This window comes from Diospyros lotus, chromosome 8 (genome assembly GCF_014633365.1).
Source record: "Diospyros lotus cultivar Yz01 chromosome 8, ASM1463336v1, whole genome shotgun sequence".
NCBI classification, from domain to species: domain Eukaryota; kingdom Viridiplantae; phylum Streptophyta; class Magnoliopsida; order Ericales; family Ebenaceae; genus Diospyros; species Diospyros lotus.
In genome coordinates this window covers 2,545,163-2,565,198 of record NC_068345.1, presented here as the reverse complement: position 1 = coordinate 2,565,198, position 20,036 = coordinate 2,545,163, and the positions used below count along the sequence as shown (strand labels likewise).

The following is a 20,036-nucleotide window of genomic DNA, read 5'->3' as shown; positions in this document are numbered from 1 at the left end:
AGATACGCCACTAGACGACGTCGTCCTGGATCCGAAAACCCTAACAAACGTAGGGTTAGGGTTTAAGGGGAGCTATATATCGATGCTGTCCTTGAAGCGCACAAGCAAGGGAGCCTCCATCCATGGCTGAATGGCGGTTGAACACTCTCGCGAAGGTGGAGAGCTTCGTATGCGGTTAACATCGTCGATCTGTTTTGCCCTATAGATTTTCGTTTTCATTTGCCTTTGCATTTGCATGTATGCATTGATTGCTTGTGTGTGTGTATATTTTTGCCTCTCCTTTCGGCTGCAAGGGCCAGAGATCTGATGATCGATTCCTTTACGGCTTTGTTCTCGAGGCATATATTCAAATTTTATCATCCAGAAGTGTTGTGGCTATGCGCCAGATTTGATCTTCTTCCATCTCTGGCTTCCCTTCCTCTGGAACATCTTTAGTTTTTTCCATTTCAAAGCACATTTTTCTTTTTGGTTTTTTAACTGCTAGGGTAAAGATACAGTCGGAAAATGAAGGAAACTGAAGTTGAAATTTGTTTTTTTTTTTTTCGGTTGAGCCTGAAAATTAGTGAGCATTTGTAAAAGAAAAATAGTTTCTTTTCTTTCTGTTTACAAGAATATTGTATCATGCAATCTCGTGGGTAATCGTTTACAACTTAACTGATTTCCGTAGTTTGTTTGATTGTGCAGTGAAAAATAAAGCCGAAAGAACCAAAAAGATAATAGGATTTTAGCATATGAGCATCCATCAATGGCTGTAATGGGACAACTTGTAAGATGGTAGCTTTTACGAAAAGAGAAAAGAAAGATACAAAGGGTTCATATATCATATTGCTTAGAATATGTAAAGGAAGTCTTAACTTTCTATTTTGATGATTGCAGTTTTATGTCTATCTGTCCTTTGCATTAATTTTATTTAGTTCATTAGTGTAGTGTGGTGTTAGTTTTGGTATCATTTCTTTCTTTACAACACTTGGAAAAGAACGTTGCGAGCGTTAATTGGTGGGTAGATGTTGATCTGGTACCGCGGTGCTATTGAGATATCTTTCTAATTGCCTCTCTTTTCAGCTGCAAGGGTACAGATCTGATGATCGATTCCTTGCTGGCTCTGTTCTGGGGGCATACATTTAACCAGCCTAAAGCTTAGGGACTATACTATTTTGCCAGAGTTGATCTTCCTCCTCCTCTGGCGTCCTTTCTTAGGCATACTTATGCGGTTTAAGCATCTCAACAAAGCCGTCCTGTTTTAATCTCCTATTTTGAAGATATCAATTCGCTAGGAACGAGAAATGAGTTTTCTCCAAGTTTTTGCCATTTTTTTTATTATATCTTAATACAGACAAATTAATTAGAATTAAAATTTAGAATTTTTATCGTTTAGTTATAATTTTATATGCATTGTAATGCAAACGCTGGGATACCGCCATGGATGGCGTTTCTTGCAGCAGCATTATCCATATTCATTTGTAATAATTATTCCAAATTCTTCATATCAATCGTACTGTGTATGGTTATGCAGAGCAATCAGCGGGCCATGCTAATTATGAAATTCTCGTAATTATGAAAATTATGAAATTCTCATCTACTTTTATACTTGTCATTCCAATGGTGGATAGAGTTGGATGTTAGGTAAGCGTCTATTTGTCGCTTCCCACTCCAGTGATTCAAACCCATCCGTTCTTTCGTTCTCACTTCATTTCACCTACCCTTTGTCAGCAACTTTAATCCGCACTGCACAGCAATGTCCAAGTGCTTCAGCCTGACGGCGTCCAGAACCCGGTGCTACGTATTTGCCTTCTCCAATTCGGGGCTCCGGTTGACGGTCGCCGACCTGGGCGACGGCACCGTCATGCAGTGCTGGGTGCCCAAGACCCGCAGAGAGGACAAGCCAAGCTTGGTGCTCATCCACGGCTTCGGCGCCAACGCCATGTGGCAATGGGCCGACGTGGTCCGGGCGGTGGCGCCCCATTTCAACGTGTACGTGCCGGATCTAGTCTTCTTCGGCGGCTCTTATACGACTCGGCCGGACCGGTCGGATGCGTTCCAGGCCCGGTGCGTTATGGGGGTTCTGTTGGCGAACCGCGTGGGGAAGATGGTGGTGGCGGGGATGAGCTACGGGGGTTTCGTGGCGTACAGCATGGCGGCACAGTGGCCGGAGGCGGTGGAGCGGGTGGTGCTGTGCTGCGCGGGGGTGTGTTTGGAGGAGAGGGACCTGGCGGAGGGGCTGTTCCGGGTGGCGGACGTGGAGGAAGCTGCCCGCATCCTGCTGCCCCGCACGGCGGCAGAGATGAGGGAGCTCATGCGCTACACACTTGTCAAGCCGCCGTTGATCATACCCTCCTGCTTCCTCCAAGACTACGTTGATGTAACGTATATACGTTTTTTACAGCACTGTTAAATCTGATTTCACTTCTACAATTTTTTTTGGTAATATATCACAAATAGCAAATGAATTAATTATACAAAGCAAATAAGCACACGGGAATATGTTAATGGGTTTTATTTTGATGGTCGAGTAGAATGAATTGAAGAGTACCCAAATGGCAGGAAATGTTTAGTGAGAATGTGGAGGAGAAGAAAGAGCTACTTCGAGCAATCCCCAAGGGCAGGAAGCTCTTAGACCTTCCCAAGATCCCTCAGGTTTCATATTTCTCTAACATTTCACGATTTCCAAACATAGATTCTCGAACCATCCTCTGTGACTTTTTTAACTCATTTGCATGATGAGCCTGCAGCCTACACTGATAATATGGGGAGACCTGGACCGAGTATTCCCTCTAGAACTTGGTTACAGATTGAAAAGGTGAATGGTTGCAATCAGTCATGAAACATTATGAAACACACATTATTTTAGTAACACAATAATGTACTCTAAAGCCTTTGATTATTGTTTTTTTATTTTTTATCAAAAAACCAGCCATTTGGGGGAGAATGCAGAGCTAGTGGTGATCAAGAACGCAGGGCATGCCTTTAACGTTGAGAAGCCCAAGGAGTTGGACAAGCACTTAAAGCCCTTCCTTTTTTCTGCCACACTCCCACTACCAAATACAAGTTCTCTTGCATCCAATCATCAAAAACAGTAGCCCCTTTCTCAATCATCAGAGCCAGGCTTGATTAATTAGCTGCAGTTGTAATGTGATTTGACTGGGAAGAAAAATTATATTCTTCTATTCTTTAGTGCATAAAAATACCATTAAAATGGTATTGGTAACAACAGTTTTACCAGTATGGTTAGAACTGTTCCTATTATATAGAGTCAATTATGTGAATTGTTAAGTTTAGTTTTATGATAATTGATTCAATGAATGCTGTCCCTATTGACTTGCAAATAAGAATCAATAGCTAATAAATATTTTCCCTTCTGCTAAGAGAGAATCATTACTTTGAAAGATATGCTAGAACGTAGGCAACATTTAGTCCAAAGAATTTGGGTTTTTATCAAGACAATTTAACATTTCCTAATTGACTTGTGTTAGCATTATGATCCATGAACAGAATAGGCTTTACTAAAACAAAAGAGAGGCAAAGAGAAGAGAAGAGACCAAACAATGAACAGGCTTTGAACAAACATTTAGGCTAACCAACAGTAGTTAACAACCACAACAGAACATGAACTTGTCTAGGATAGACATTGGCATGTTAAGCATATAACAGAATTGAAACGTCTATGGTCACTGTTTTTGCGCAAGAATCTCTAATTTTCTAGGAGCACAATGCCTGAACGCCATCTTTGGTCTGCTACTGTGACTAGCTCTGCAAAATCCACACAATAGCAGTTGATGTAAACAAGAGAGAGAGCAAATAAAAATCAAGACTCATTGGTGCCGAGGAGAAGGATAACGGATTCGGCGCCATCATTCTCAACAATTGATAAGCCAAGAAAATCATTTTGTATCTGTCAGATATATGGTATTCCGAAGCAGTTGCTATCATCCACTTTCAATATATATCCCAGTATATGAGTTGAAAAATTGGTCTTAAATAGTGCATGTTAGATGGAGGGATGGAGTCGGGAGGACTGTGATTGTGTTTCTTACCTCTGTAGGTTCTTCCCCTTTAGAGAGATATATATCAGTTGAGTATTAAATATCTGGATTCCAGGGATTTTCATTGCCAAGCAATACCATAAAGACAGTGAAACCAATATTCAAATATAGCCACGCATACGCATTGTATGGGAATGTAAGGAAGAATTTATCCACTCAACAGGGCAAAAGCTTTTGTAAAAGCTGGGGCCACAACAACATGCTCCATTTGGGTTCCCTGACCAGGTTTGTAAGTTGAAAAAGTTGATGTCTTTATACCCTTTTGCAATTGAAAGATACGTTGTCATCAAACAGCCTATGTTAAAAGCAAACACAACCATACAAATTGATTTATATTATGTTTTTTTTTTTCTGAAAACTGTTGCATTTTCATCCTTGGCTCAAAACGGATAACCTATAGACTACCGGGTTTAGTAAAAAAAGGGATGATTATAGAGTTGATACAACACCAAAATGCGGGCTACCAAGTTCGTGAAAAGCAAGATGATCGTAGATCTGATATTTGATATACCGCCCAAAACATGAAATAGAAAAGCTTATATAGACTTGTCCTTTCAACTTATCTGAGAACTCATATAATCCAACATTAATTGAAACACGATCTCAGACCTCAAGAAACTATTTACTTTTTGTGAGTGTGCAGACCCGGGAATTAGAGTTTGTCTTCTCTCAGAATCATATTCTACATCAGGTTCTCTGGCTATGATAAGGTTAGGATGAAGAAACAGTAGCAGAAAGAAAACCAACGAAGCAAAGACAGATCTTAAACTCTCTTCCAAAGGATAGCATATTTCTGTTTTGACTTCATTTTACCCAAGAGAACAGCACATCCAATTACAAGGAGGGAATGAAGATTCAGTGCCACTTGCTCCACCTTGTAGACAAGTGATCTTAGTGAAAATTTTCTTTCTCCTCTTTAAAATCAGTGCTCAAGTCCACGTAGTTGGGATCCTATACAAGTTCCCCAGCTGTATATACTCAATCAATGGGCAATTTTTTGTCCCATTAGTGTCATAAGAGGAGAGGAAAAGGCAGGCAAGTCTTGAGTCCTTTCTTTTTTCTAGGTAAAGTTCAACTAAGTCCTTATTTCACTAATTCATTTTGAGAATAAACTGTCAAATAACATGTAAATGCTAAAACATAGATTTAGCATTTACATGTTAAATCTTCCTCTGTTTTTCTTTTTGATCCTTCCATCAGCAGATACAAGTACTAGCCAGCAGATAACCACCCCCACCCCCGAGCTGAGATCTGCTGTCCCAAAAGGCTGTCCCCTTCCCTATCCACCCAATGAAATGCAGCCACATCACCCATTATCAAATAGTATTTTTTTTTTTTAAAAGTTATAAAATCAAACAAAAAAATTATAAATGACATATATATTGATTATATATATGTTATTATTTGATTTTATAATTTTTTAAAAAAATTATTATTTAATAATGGGTGATGTGGTTGCATTTCATTGGGTGAACAAGGAAGGGGACAGCCTTTTGAGACAGTAGATCTCGGCTCCCCACCCCTGGGAGCACATCCACTCAAGAAGAACCAAAAAAAAAAAAACTACCTCCATCTTCAGGCAGATCTGAGGTCCATAATGTGAGGTTATCCCTAAGAAGCTGCATAATAAGAGTGCTGTCCTTGTAGGATTCTTCATTGAGGCTATCAAGTTCTGCAATAGCCTCATCAAACGCTTGTTTAGCCAGGTGGCAAGCCCTGTTAAAACAGGTAACAATTTACATAGAATAGAAAAAATGGAAAAATAATACGGTGAAGAAATAGTCTACTGCTCCATGCACAATGTCGAACAAAACAGTGAAAATTTGAAAAAAAAAAAAAAAAAAAAAGCTAAAAGAAGAATGAAGGCAGAACAGAGAAGACAGACAAAACAACAATGAAGAAGAAGAGCAATAGACAGAATGTTATAATTTTTAAAGCTAATAAATGTAAAGCTTTAATGGAAAATATAGAAATAGAGACAGAGAAAAGAGAACAACCACTCGGGGGAATTCAAAATCTCATAATAAAAAACAGAAAAGTTAAGAGCCATGTCTGATTGGATGAGTGGGGGCCAGATATGTTGTAGCAATACTAGTGGCAGCCTGCAGCATAAAATATCAACAAATATTGCAAGTCTGGTAACCACAACCACAACAAAGAGAAGAAGGTACACTGACAAATGTTAGAACCTTGAAAGAAGTGACACTCAAGACATAAAAGGCAATCCACCAAGGAAGTATAAATGTAAAACCTCATAAGCCTTGAGTGAATTATCTGCCACCTCTTTATGATCATTTCCAGTCTTAAACTCAGCTAAGTAACGAAAGTAATCTCCCTTCCTGGAATGCCATAAAGAATATATTGCAAATCACCACTTTAGAATTGAAATATATGTCACGAACTCATGCGTGCTTAATCTATCAAACACTGTATATCCACCTCAAGCACTATTGGATTTAGGAATACATGCTCGTGCAAAAAAGAAGCTTTTCCTCATCAGGCTATATATTTGAAATAATTTTTTGTGAAATCTTTAAAATATGTTTAATGTAACCAAAATATGCAAAACAACCAAGTTGCACCAAGAACATGAAATAGCTAAGTGAAGAAACAAGTGTTATTACAAGTTTTCACACATACGTGTTGTATATAAAAAGGTCTATTAATAAACAAATACAAATTTTAAATTCTATATTTTTGAATTTTGAATTAAAAAGTTCAAAGAAGGAAAGCCAAATAAATGTACATCTACATTGATTTACTTTTATAATTACTTTTCAACTTTCCTATTTCTTTTAAACATAAAATGTGATTCTAATTTGTTCAAATGATGGATATGCAAGATTCCACTATGGATACAAATGTTGACAGATGTGTCCAAATTTGGGGGGCAAAATAAAAAATAATACAATGTTTGGATGAGTGTGATGTGAATTTTGGAAAATTATCAAAAATATGTGGCACATTCCTAAAGTGTTTGTACTTTTGAATTGAACTAATCGATTAACCCAAATCCTTTGGATGTCTGGATCTAACCTATGAACCAGGGTATATCAATAGGGAAATCTGGAAAATATTTTGGTCAAATTCATTGTGTAAGCTTGGGCTAGATTGTGAGAGGGAGGAAGCTAGTATTTAAGATAGCTTTGGCGCTTGCAGTGAGGGTCCTTGTGAACAATGAGGAGAAATGGTGTGTGCAAGTGTGTCCTTGTATGGTGTAGCCATTATTGATCAAAAGTCCAGATTAAGCAAGGAAAGGGAAGGAGAATCATCTTGTAGGAAATGAGCAAGGGAATAGAAGGTTTAGAGTGCTACCTAGGATGGGTAGTGATAGGTCTTAAGTTAGTTTCCAGTGAGGTATGGAAATTTAGGTTTATAAGATGCTTAGGCTCAGGTTTGGGTGCTAAGGATAGGCTGGGATATAGAGCCCCTTGTATAAAAGAGGGTTGCACTCATGACCAAATGAATGGCATGGAGCCATGAAAATTTGGGGAGAGTCTTGGACTCAGGTGGAAGATCCCTTAGGTTAAAGGGGTAAATTGAGTGCATAGGAAAGCTGTGTCAATTTCAACGGTATGCCTAGGAAAAGTAAGGCAGCTTCATTGATAGTTATCCAATGGGAATCTCAAGGTGTAGCTGAGGTGGTAGTTCAGTGTTTGAGATTGTTGGAAGGAGGGGAAGTTGGAAAGATAAGGCGTAGAGGTTGGAATAGGAATAGGACAGCTCATGGCAGCCTAGGAATACCCAAATCTTAATTATACCTTTGTTAAGCTGGAAATAGAGGAGAGTTAAGAAAAGAGGTCTAGCAGTCTTGTTTTGAAGCAAACATAAAAGGAAAAGGCAGTGGTAAATCCTAAAAGGCCGGTTTTGGAAGCTAGGAGGAAGTCTAGCAATGTTAAGTTCAATTCCGGGAGAGGTTCACTGGTGTTGAAATGCTATGTAAAAGTTTAGACCCTTTGGGATTAATGAGTAACATTATATATGGATTTGGTTTATGGTGGAGTGTGCCTAGCTGGAAATTATGCATTTAGGGTGTATATGTTGCATTTTGTAGGCAGCAGGAACCCTAAAAATATAGTCTAGGTAGGAGGAGTTGAAACAGCCAATGGGCAGTCCATTTGGCTTAGTCATTAGTCCCATCATATAGTATATCAATCATATCGGTGTTAGGAATATGTTAATTAGGAAATCCCTTGAGGAGGATAATATCTAATGAGAGTTGCAGGTTTAGTTATTGCAGCTGGAATTTATCCAAAGAGTGGTCCATTATTATGTTTTACAACATTGATATGTTTTCTTTGATGTGTTTGTGTTTGATATGATCAGGTTTGTTCATCATCCATGGAGAAAGCAGGAGTTGGCTATCGGGTGAAGAACTCAAGGCAAATGGTGGAGATTTGTTGAAGTTTGCCTCGAGTTTTGTCCTAGAAGATAGCAGAATCGGAAGGAGTATAAAAGAGTAGTTTTGGCTGAAGAAATTAGGCAGCTTGGGGTTAAGTGTAATTAGTACATTTTGTTGGGGTTAATATGTAATTTCCCTAAGTTAGTTAGTTGCCTAAGTGTGTCTGCCTCCTCTATAAATAAGAGGGCAAGGCAGCAGTCTAATAACTCCTCTCTCTTGTCAAGTTCTCTGTTTCTATTGTGAGTATTATTTGTTCTAGAGAAAGTGAGGCATGTGTATTGTGTTCTTGAATTTTCTTGGAGTGAACAAGGGTTGTACTTGAGCGATAGGATTGAGAGAGAGCTTGAGTTTTGTACTGATCTTCTGTTTGGAAATAAAGACTGCTCTTGGTGGGTGTTTGAAAGCTGGATGTAGGATTGCCAAAGACATTCCGAACCAGGATAAATCTGCGCCTAATGCTGTTTGGTTTGATCTGTTAAATTCAGTTATTTTCTTTTCTGTTGTTCAGTTTTATGTTCTTACATTTACATTGCATCCGAGAGTGTTTAAGAGGGTTTATGTGAGGGTTTTCTTGTCTAAGGGTGTAATCTAAGAGTCCTAAGGTTAACAATAAACCATATAAATCGAACCGAAAACCAAACTATCACAAAAAATCGAAAAAAATGAACTTTCTAATAGACCGAAGAATCTGAACTAACCGATTGACAAAAAATAACCAAAAACCGATTGTAAACTTAAAGCACCAACTCAAGAAAAGATTTAAAACATAAATGATACTGCTTTTTGTAAAGGATGAAATAATTCTTCCTTTTTTTTTTCTTCAAAGTACACAGGCAAACCTCTTTATAGAAGAGGTATATATATGAATAGGAAACCTAAACATATATATACAATAGGAAACATAAACCTATACAATAAGAAGAGATATATTTACACACTTAGGAAAGTTTCCCAAGATTGGTTTAGGCAAGTTTCCTAAACCTGATTTGGAAGCTTCTAAACTCATACACATGCCACACATGGTATTCTCATGAGCTAACACTCTTCCTCAAGCTAGAGAATGTATATCCCACATTCCTAGCTTGCTTGCTAGCTCTTCAAACCTTTTCACAAGCAGTCCTTTGATCAGTATATCAACAACTTGTTCCTCGGATGGAACGTAAGGTTCTCCTTTATGAAGTGTTGGTCTATCTTCACATGTTTGGTCTTGTCATGTTTGACAGGATTATGAGCTATGCTAATTGCTGATTGGTTATCACACCATAACCCAATTGAGCCTTGGACTTGAATCTTTAGATCTTCTAGGATGATTCTCAGCCACAAAACTTCACATAGATCGAGGGCCATAGCCCTAAATTCTGCCTCTACACTTGATTTTGCTACAACACTCTGTTTCTTACTCCATAACACCAGATTTCCACCTAGGAAAACACAATAGCCACTTGTTGATCACCTATGTCATGGACCCAACAGAGTCCGCATCTGAAAACCCCTTGATGTCCAGCTCATTCCCTACTCTAAATAGGATCCCCTTACCTGGAGTGACCTTTAGGTAACTTAGGATCTTCCTTACAGTTAGCATATGCTCCTCGATTGGGTTGTGCATGACTTGGCTCACTAGGCTGACTGCAAAAGCAATGTCTAGCTTAGTGTGTGAGAGGTATATCAATCTCCCAACTAGCCTCTGGTACCTTCCCTTGTCCACCGGTTGGCCGCTAGGGTTGTTACATAACTTCTTGTTAGGATCAATATGAATTTTAGACCCTTTCCACCAATTAGCCCTATTTCAACCAATAAATCCAGCACATATTTCCTTTGAGAGAGGAAAATCCCTGCTTTATAATAGCCAACCTCAATTCCTAAAAAAATACTTAAGGATACCCAAGTCTTTGATCTTGAATTCCTTGGCTAACCTTTTCTTGAGTCTCTCCTATTCCTCTTCATCATTGCCAATGATAATCATGTCATCTACATACACCAAAAGAACTGTAACTTTCCCTTCTTTTGAGTGTTTTATGAAGAGAGTGTGGTCTCCCCTGTTTTGGCCATATCCTATAGTCTTCACAGCCTTAGAAAAATGCCTGAATCAAGCCCTAGGGGATTGCTTGAGCCCATATAGGGCCTTCTTGAGCCTGCAAATCTTTCCTTCATTCCCTTATTGAAACCCTGGTGGCAATTCCATAAACACTTCCTCCTCTAAGTCTCTATGAAGGAATGCATTCTTTACATCTAACTGTTGAAGGTTCCACCCAAAATAGGCTGCTAATGAGAGGAGTATCTGCACTGTAGTCATTTTTGTCACTGGAGCAAATGTTTCAAGGTAGTCAATTCCATAAGATTGTGTGTAGCCCTTAGCTACCAGCCTGTCCTTATATCTCTTTAGAGTGCCATCTGCCTCGTATTTTATATTAAAAATCCATCTACACCCAACCTGATTGACGTCCTTAGGTCTAGACACAAGATCCCATATATGGTTCTTTTTTAATGCACTCATCTCCTCCAACATAGCTTGCCTCCAGTTCTGATCCTTTAGAGCCTCAGTTACTAAATTAGAAATGATAATTGAATCTAAAGATACCAAAAAACTCTTGTGTTTTTGGGAGAGACGGTGATAGGATAGGTAATTGGTTAATGGATGTTAGTTACAACTTCTAATTCCCTTTCTAACTGTAATAGGAAGGTCTAAATCATCAAAAATGGGGCCAACAGAAGCTATAGGTGTAGGCTGCCTGAGATCCATACCTTGAGTAGGAGCCAAGGATGGTGTATGCTGAGTTTCTAGTCTAGGCTGCCTCCGCTTGTAAACGTAAGGGGACCGCTTATACTGCACTAGAGTTGATAGCCCTTGGGTGGCTACTTGATCATCAGGCTCAACTTGATCATGCCCTTGATTATGGCAGCCTGAGGATAGGTTAATGGGTAGAGAAGGTTGAGTTTGAGTAGTTGGACTAGTTTGGGCAATGGACTGAGGATCATCCTGAGGAGTAGACAAGAGGTTAGGAAAGGGGATGTCACCAAAACTGTGGTCACCATAAAGAATCTCCCTAGTGACCTGTTGGAGGTGAACTAAAAAATGGAATTGACTCAACAAATGTGACATCTTTAGATACATACAGCTTTCGAGTAGGAGGATGGTAGCACTTATACCCTTTTTGTGTAGGAGAATACCTTAGAAAAATACACTTTATTGCCCTTGGGATCAAGCTTATCTTGATGGTGTTTGGAAATGTGAACAAAGGAAACACAACCAAAAACTCTAGGAGGAAGGGGGGTATGCAAATTGTAATCTGGAAAATGATTTGTGAGGCATGTAAGGGGGCTCTGCTTGTGTAGTATCTTAGTGGGTACTCAATTAATGAGAAAATCAATGGTAAGGACAGCTTCCCCCAAAAAAATTTTAGGAACCCTATGAGGATGAAGTACGGCTCGAGCCACATTAAGGAGATATCTCATCTTCCTTTCAGCTACTTCATTTTTGTTGTGGAGTATCTATACAAGAAGATTCATGGACAATTCTTTCTTATTGGAAAAACTAATGCCTGCAATGATTGAAATAATCTCGTGCATTGTCAGTTCTTAATTTCTATTTCTATATAAGAGTTCCAAATTGAGTAGCAATCATTTTACAAAGAATTGGTAACACTGTACTTGTGGTTGCTTTATCTTTTAACAAAAAAACCTATATCATATGAGTATAATCATCAATGAAGGTGATAAACCAACGAGCCCCCAGAATAATTAGGAATTTTACAAGGGCCCATACATCAAAGTGAATCAATGCAAAGGGTTTAGAGTAGATTTTATTGCTAATTGGATAAGAAATACAATGTTGTTTAGAGATAACACATACATCGCAATGAAACACACTAGGATCTATAGAATGAAATTGAGTAGGAAACATAGCCTTTAATAGAGTAAATGGGGGATGACCTAGGCTGTAGTGATGTAGCCATATGTCTTGATGATCGTCTATAGTGATGTAGCCATATGTCTTGATGATCATCTTTAACTCGTGAAGAGCAAGCCACCTGCAACTAGTCTCTAGATGGACAAGGAACCTCCCTCATTAAGCAGTACAACCCATCCTTTCCCCTAGCAACACCAATCCTCTTCCCTGTGTTCATTGCCTAAAACTCACACAGATTAGGAGAAAAAATGGCCTAGCAATTTTAAGTCTTTAGTGAGCTAACGAATAGAGAGAAGATTGGCTGATAAGTGGGGTACATGAAGCACTTGTTTAATAGAGAGATTAGGGCTGAGGTTAACTCTACCATGGCCAACTATAGGGACTGATGTGCCATTAGCAATTGTAATTCGTTTAGAGGTCTCAAGGCGTTGATAGGTAGAAAACACACGGGGGTTAGGAGTCATATGATTTGTTGCTCATGAATCCAAAATTCAAGTATCATTCCTATCAGCTTTTAAGATAGAAAGGAATCCAAAATGAGAGCAATTACCTGAGGATTCCTGATGGGCTAGAGAGCAGGCTCCATCTTGAATCGTTTTGAGGAAGGACTTTAGCTTGTTGATCTCATCGGCATTGAATGAGGTGAGATCTAAACTTGAACCAATCTCTATCTTCTCTACTGATCTGTCTTCCTCTTGTCCCTTGTGAGATAGTCAAGTTCTTGAAGCCTCCATTCTTATTTAAGATAGCTTCTTTTCCATAAAGCTTGAAGCAAGTGTCTCAGGTATGCCGAGACTTCTTGCAATAGGTGCACCATAGTCCCTCTCTACTACTAGCTCAACCTTGAGCCTCTGTTCTCCCAGGTCTAGGCCGTGACCCTTCTCCTTTGTTTAACATCATTGCAGATCCATCAGTGTTAGATTCATTAAGCATCACTATCCTTCGATTTTCTTCACTCCTTACCATAGCAAACACCTCATTAAGGGAAGGGAGTTTTTCCTTGCCAAGTATCTGCACCCTCACTTGATCAAGCTCAAAGTTAAGACTAGCCAAAAATTCTACAATCCTATCCCTTTCAATTATTTGATCAAGTATCTGCACCTTCACTTGATCAAGCTCAAAGTTAAGACTAGCCAAAAATTCTACAATCCTATCCCTTTCAATTATTTGATCAAGTATCTGCACCTTCACTTGATCAAGCTCAAAGTTAAGACCAACCAAAAATTCAACAATCCTATCCCTTTCAATTATTTGGATAAGGTTTACAACATCAGCACTACAAAGCATCTTGATATTCTGGTAGTGGTCTAACTCTAGTCATAATCCATTCATGTGATAGTAGTACTTAGTGACAAACAACCCTCCTTGTTTAGAACTACTGATTTTAGTTTTAACTTCATAGATAACTGAAGCATCTTGTATTTTGGAATAAGTTTGCTTTACTACCTCCCAAATCTCCCTAGCAAAACCCAAAAACATATAATTCCTACTTACCTCAAGTAGTATGGCATTTCACATCCATGACATTATCAAGGAGTCTGCAATATCCCATGCCGGGAATATAGGATCAGTAGCTTTTGGAGGGAGGGCAGTAAGATGGCTGATGTTCCCCCGGCCTTTAAGAAAAGTCCTCACTAGTTGTGCCCACTGCATATAGTTTCTTCCATCTAGGTGATAGGACATATGGATGTTAGGCAAATCACCTAATACTGCTCCGTGTCCAGCATCTGTGCTTGCTTCGGGAGATTGATCTGCCATCGGTGGAGACTTATTGGTTGCCATGTAGGGAGTGGCTTCAGACACTTCAGACATGCTTTTTTCCTAACCAATAGGTAAGACTTAAGGCAATCAAGGCCGAATTGAGGGCAAACAGAAACAAAGAGGCAGACGGATAGGAAGAATGAGTGCAATGAAGGCACTCTAGGGTTTAGGAGGTGTTGGCAGCAGCTCTAATACCATGTAAAGAATGAAATAATTCTTCTTTCTTTTTTCTTTGAAGTACACGAGCAAACCTCTTTATAGAAGAGGTATATACAGGAATAGGAAACCTAAACATATATACACAATAGGAAACATAAACCCATACAATAGGAAAGAGATATATTTACACACTTAGGAAAGTTTCCTAAGATTGGTTTAGGCAAGTTTCCTAAACCTGATTTGGAAGCTTCTAAACTCATGCACACACCACACATGGAATTCTCGTGAGCTAAAACTTTTGTTGTTGGATTAAAGAAAACAGATAACAACAATAAGTTGAATATTATAAAGAAAACAGTATGCCATATGAAAACCTAAAATAAATATCGTTAGATTCATATAATATACTAATTGATAAAGGAAATAGAACTATAAGAAAGCCTAAAATCAATTTGTGCTTCCTACGATAATACATGTCGGGTTAAACACAGGAACTCTGTCTCTCTGTTATGTGAAGTAGGCATACAGGCATACAATTACAAACCTCACAGAATATAAGCTGCACTGGAAAATTCCACTGAGAAGATCAGCAATATTGAAAATTAAAAAGCAGTTGAACATACATGTTGATGAACTTCCATTTTGATTATCAGCTTGCTTGGATTTGGATACAGCTTCCCTTCTGAATGCTTATTGTTCTGGGAACTGCTCCTCCAAAAAATGGTCTAGTATCAACCCCTTGGGGTAGTGCAAGTGGTCCTCCGCACATGTTCGGGGACTCAGGAGCAGGAAGGTCGCATGTTCGATTCTGGGCCTGTGTGGTAGTATATCAGCTGCGTGTATCCAAGGGGCCAGGGCACGGGTTCCGACCTGGACTTACCCGGGACACGGACTTACCCAACCCGGCTGTTGCCTGATCGATCAAAGCCCGTGGTTTATAGGGAGAAGGTGACGGTCCTCGCCAAAGACACTGTGTACTGGGGCTTCCTCGATTTCTGCGATATAAAACAAAATGGTCTAGTATCAAACAAACATGTGTAAGATGGCAACTTCAAAGGAAGAAAATCAGCATTTCACTAGACAAATCATTTCAGACATAACATGTGTAAGATGACAACTTCATTACCATGCCCACAATTAAGAAACAGTGTTTATAAAGAGCAAAAGGAATGTTTCTTTTCTACTCTTCTGACCTCTCACTCAAAATGGATTAAATCCACCCCCCCCCCCCCAAAAAAAAAAAAAAAAAAAAATTGTAAAGCCAACCAAATTCAGCAACCATTCATACACATAATGCGAAAATCCATGTAAATGATTTTAGGCTACCACCACTTGAGCATGCATAACTAGGATCCAATTCAAGATGACAAGAAGAGATTTACTTATAGGAGACAGACGACACAGGTATGAATGCTCCTAAAATTGTGGTTAAGCAACATCAAATTTTTAAGGATGTATAGACCCAACCTGAACCTGCTAGATCAAAGTTTATTAAGCAAAGTAAAGCCATTATTAAGTTGCTTAAAAACACATTCAACCAAAGTTCTAGTGTCAATGCGGAGGATGAGCATGAACCATACCAGAAAATAGATTATTCTCAAGAGCTTTGACCACAAAATGACATAATTATACATCGAGCTGTATCTTGTAAAACCTAAATATATCCTAGGGCAAGGGCAATCTTAGCAAATCAGGAAAGCTCAACCCAACATCACATATACCTCAGAGAAGAATATGGACTGCAATCTGATGTGAAGTTGCTGGTTCTGTAATCACACTTTCTTAATAATCTGCACAACATCTTCGTCTTCAAGTTCATGCTCCTAGTGTAAAAAAACAACCGACCACGAACACTTCACAGGTTGCATGAATGAGAGGCCAAACCACAAAACATAGAAAAGGATGGATGAGAACAACCAAATATAAGAGACAGTTTTAGATACCTTGCCTACTCTTTGTGGCTTGTGTTTCACGCTTGAACCCCAAACCAATGCACTGCATCATTTCAGCAGTTGGCAAAGTTAGTTTTTACAAGATGAAACTGTGTCCTAGAAAGGATCAAAATTCATATTGTGTGACATATAACAAAATAACACAAGTCTAAGTCCTACTGTACCAGTGACACTCTCCCCTAGTGACAGTAAACAAACCATGAGCAAGTTCATATGGAGGTTACAGTAAAAAGAAAAGGGAAAAAAATTTAAAAATACCTTTCCAATCACAAATGCCTCCGAGGCTCCCACTCCCATATACATGCTCATGCTGTGCATAGCTTAATGGAGATGGCTTTGGATCACATGGTGATGACTGATGAGTCTGATGTCCTAAATCACAAATAAGAACAGACAAAATTCAGAGAAGCAAAAAGTCATTAGTTTACAAACTACCTAAGGAACAAACAAAAAAAAGTAAGAAGTCAGTGGTTTACAAAAACATACCTGTAAAACAGTAAAAGTAATAGCAGTTTTTGCTTCTATGTCTACGAAAACATAAAAATCAAGAGGTAAGTATTTTATAGCAAACAACAATATCAAAAGCTTAGGTAAGATATCAAGAATTCATACCTGTTAAAAGTACTACAGTACAATCAAGCTTACAATCAGCTTACAACAATGTTCATAGTTACATAAAAATGATAAAATAAGCAAGAAGGTCATAGTTTCAGCAATTAAAATATTTCAACAGTAAGTTCTAAAAACAATTTCGGGAATATTTTTTTCCCTTTCCGGTATTGGATGCCATCTACCTAACTGCTCATTCAGATCAATTTGAAATGATTTGACACTTGAAAATGGTTGAAAAGCAATATAACCAGACAATATGAACAAAACAATACAACAACCATTAACTCGATAACAAAATTTAAAAAATAAACAACAATATAGCAGAAAAACATATACTTACAAATGCATGAGATCTTCAAAATTCTAACTTTCCATAGGTGCGAGGTTGTCTATGATAACCTTTGCTAGTTCTAAAAACAATACTCAAAATTAATTTCAAAATAACAAGCATTGAACTAATTTTTTTTTTTTTTTAAAAAAAGAAGAGTAAAACTAAGTTTACCATCTTTAAGTTTTTCAACATGATTCAAATTTTCTTCAACACTCATTGGGGTGGAAGATATCTGAAGCCAATCTTACGTACAAATCAAATTTTCAACAACTTTAGGAGATAGAGAACCTAAATGGATCAAGTAATTGACCCCCAGTATTGAAGGCAAACTTGGACGAAACAGTAGAAACTGGAATTGCCAACACATTACGAGCCATAGATGATAGAATAGGAAATTGATGACAATTAGCTTTCCACCATTTCAAAATGTCAAAATCATCATTATCCTCCTCACACACTTCCCTGAAATATTTATCCAATTCTGAATGCACATTAGTAGAACCACTGCCACTAGCAAACTTGTGCTTTTTGAAGCGAGAAATAAACAACTTTGTTCTAATGGATTTTTCTTTCTCAACATTCTCCGCAACAGTTGGAGTAGAAATTTTAGATGACTCTCCTTCTTCAACTTTTGCTTATACTCGTCATACAAAGCATACAAGGCATTTTTTATCGACAAAATTACACCAACTCCTTTCTCACCCAAATACATCTCTTGAAGTGCATACTCCATAAACTCTAATTTGTACCTTGGATCAAGCACCACAACAATGTAAATTAAGTGATTTATTTTTTTCCGAATCCCCCCAATATTTATCAAACTTTTCCTTCATTCTTCCTGTCATTTCACTCAACTCAAAATCGTCACTCTCCTGTCATTCGTGTAAAAGACAATGAACAGTACTAATTTCATGAAAAAATGTGTAGGAGGTGACATATGATGAACCCGATACCCGCAAAATTAGCTCAAAAAACTGTTGCAACAATGTAACAAACTTTCTTACCTTCGTCCAATCCTCTGACTTGGGTCTCCTATCAATAGTAAAAACTTGTTGCAAGTCATTATTCCAATTACTCGTACCAAGATCTATCATAAAACAAGGATCTTCTTCATCAGATCTCTAAAAGAGCCCTCTCAAACTTTTGAGCAGTCTCTAACATCAAATAGGTGGAGTTCCATCTAGTTGTAACATTCAACGACAACAAGCCCTTACATTCTATTTTTTCTAATTTAAAACATTCTTTGAATTTTTTTCATTCTTGCTGGTGATTGTCTATTATATCTCACCGCATCCTAACTCTTGTTATGGATTCATTTAGATCTTCCAAACCATGTAGTACAATTAGATTTATTATGTGAGTCACACACCTCATATGCAAATAATGACCATTTATAATGCTAGCATCCCATTTTGCCATTTTTTTTCTTAAAGTTAACCACAACAATATCATTTGAACTAGCATTATCTATCGTCAAAGTAAAAACTCTTATCAAGTTTCCACCCCATGAGACATTTCTCAATTGCCATTGAAATGGCATCCCCTTTATGACTAGATATTGGGCAAAAGTTTAAGATTTTTTTCTTCAATGACCAATTGTTGTCAATATAGTGTACCGTCAAACACATATTATTAATCCTTTGAATGGAGGTTCAAGTGTTAGTGGTTAAGAAAACTCTTTGATAGGAAATTTTTAAATCATTCATCAAATTCAACCTCTGTTCATTGAATAACTCAAAACAGTCATGAGAAATAGTCCAACGAGAAGAAATCCAAAATTTAGGACAAACAATAGTCATAAAGTGCCTAAACCCCTCATGCTCAACAAAATTGAAAGGCAACTCATCTACCATCACCATATAAGCTAAAGCCTTTCTAGCAAGCACTTGATCAAATTCCAATTAATAAGTGCACCCATATTCTCACCCTCTCTCTCACCCCCCGTTGAAGTTGATTGCAAGTGTAATTGCATTTGACGGGTTTCCATAGTATGAAGGTGTTTTTTATAAGATCTCATATGATTCCTTAAAGTTGTAGTCTCTTTTTTTGGGGGGGATCACAGTGGAACTCCCTAGAATAGTAATTGCATTTCCTTTTAATCTGACCCTTAGAATTTACAAATTTGGTAAAATGATCCTATACATCTGACCTAGATTTGATTATTTTTCTCTTTGACTTTCCAAGTGATATTGCACATGTATCATCTTAAGGTTGACTTGGTGCTGCTATTGGTGCAGGCCTTGAACTATCATCAAAAGGGATGTTTGTGGTGTGACTAGTGTCTTCTTCTCTTGCTATCTAAAATTAATACAATTGTAATTAATATATATTAAAAGAGTGATGACACATATTTGGAACTTAGAAGGGCATCTAAGTAAATTTCCAAACTAACATTATATAGAGCAAGGAGCAGGTAATGGAGTTACTCCTTTCCCACTGTAAAGTGTTTGAGACGTAGGGATTGCTCCCAGGTTTAGTTTACTTTCCCTGGGCTTTTTCTAGGTTGGTGATAGAGAAAGCTTGACATAGAGTGAAAAAGAGAAGAAGTTGTAAGATTACAACTTACTTGACATGGGGCATTTGAGAGATTCCTGGATAATGAATAATTAACCAAGAAAATTCATTTAAATAAACAGTTTGTTTAATTTGTCGCTTGCTGCTCTACTGTAACATTTCTTATTCTGTTCTAATTCCTACTTAGTAAGAAGTAACAACTAATCGTGGGATTCTTTCCATTAATTCATTATGTTATGGGTGGTTTGTGAAAGAAAAAACACATTGATAATTCTGAATCAAGACTGCAGTTTGAGCAGAACAAAATACTAACGCCAAACTAGAGGAGTTGTTTTACTATTGAGCTAAAACTATCATC

General features: G+C 37.9%; 1 protein-coding gene and 1 long non-coding RNA gene across 8 annotated transcripts in view; one reads left to right on the top strand and one right to left on the bottom strand.

Moving 5' to 3' along the window:
- Positions 1-90: 90 nt before the first annotated feature.
- Positions 91-3,300, top strand: LOC127807852 (uncharacterized). The gene is made up of 5 exons (XM_052346014.1): positions 91-1,623; positions 1,711-2,359; positions 2,542-2,634; positions 2,730-2,797; positions 2,912-3,300. The coding sequence occupies exons 2-5, from the start codon at positions 1,736-1,738 to the stop codon at positions 3,075-3,077; spliced, it is 951 nt and encodes a 316-aa protein (XP_052201974.1). The 5' UTR covers positions 91-1,623; positions 1,711-1,735; the 3' UTR covers positions 3,078-3,300.
- Positions 3,301-3,429: 129 nt separating this feature from the next.
- LOC127807853 (uncharacterized) overlaps positions 3,430-20,036 on the bottom strand; it is a 36,694-nt gene continuing 20,087 nt past the window's right edge. The window contains exons 2-9 of one of the 7 annotated variants that reach the window (XR_008024816.1): positions 16,708-16,748; positions 16,480-16,593; positions 16,213-16,264; positions 15,991-16,122; positions 14,893-15,264; positions 13,535-14,170; positions 12,900-13,450; positions 6,386-12,569 (exon numbers count right to left, since the gene is read on the bottom strand). This is a non-coding gene — a long non-coding RNA (uncharacterized LOC127807853). The other 6 variants (XR_008024812.1, XR_008024811.1, XR_008024815.1 and 3 more) reach the window with 6 other exon arrangements.

Coding starts and splice junctions, on each gene's coding strand:
- LOC127807852 (XM_052346014.1), top strand. CDS start 1,736: ATGTCCAAGTGCTTCAGCCTGACGGCGTCCAGAACCCGGTGCTACGTA. Junction 2,360..2,541: donor TCCTCCAAGACTACGTTGAT/GTAACGTATATA, acceptor CCCAAATGGCAG/GAAATGTTTAGTGAGAATGT. Junction 2,798..2,911: donor CTTGGTTACAGATTGAAAAG/GTGAATGGTTGC, acceptor TCAAAAAACCAG/CCATTTGGGGGAGAATGCAG.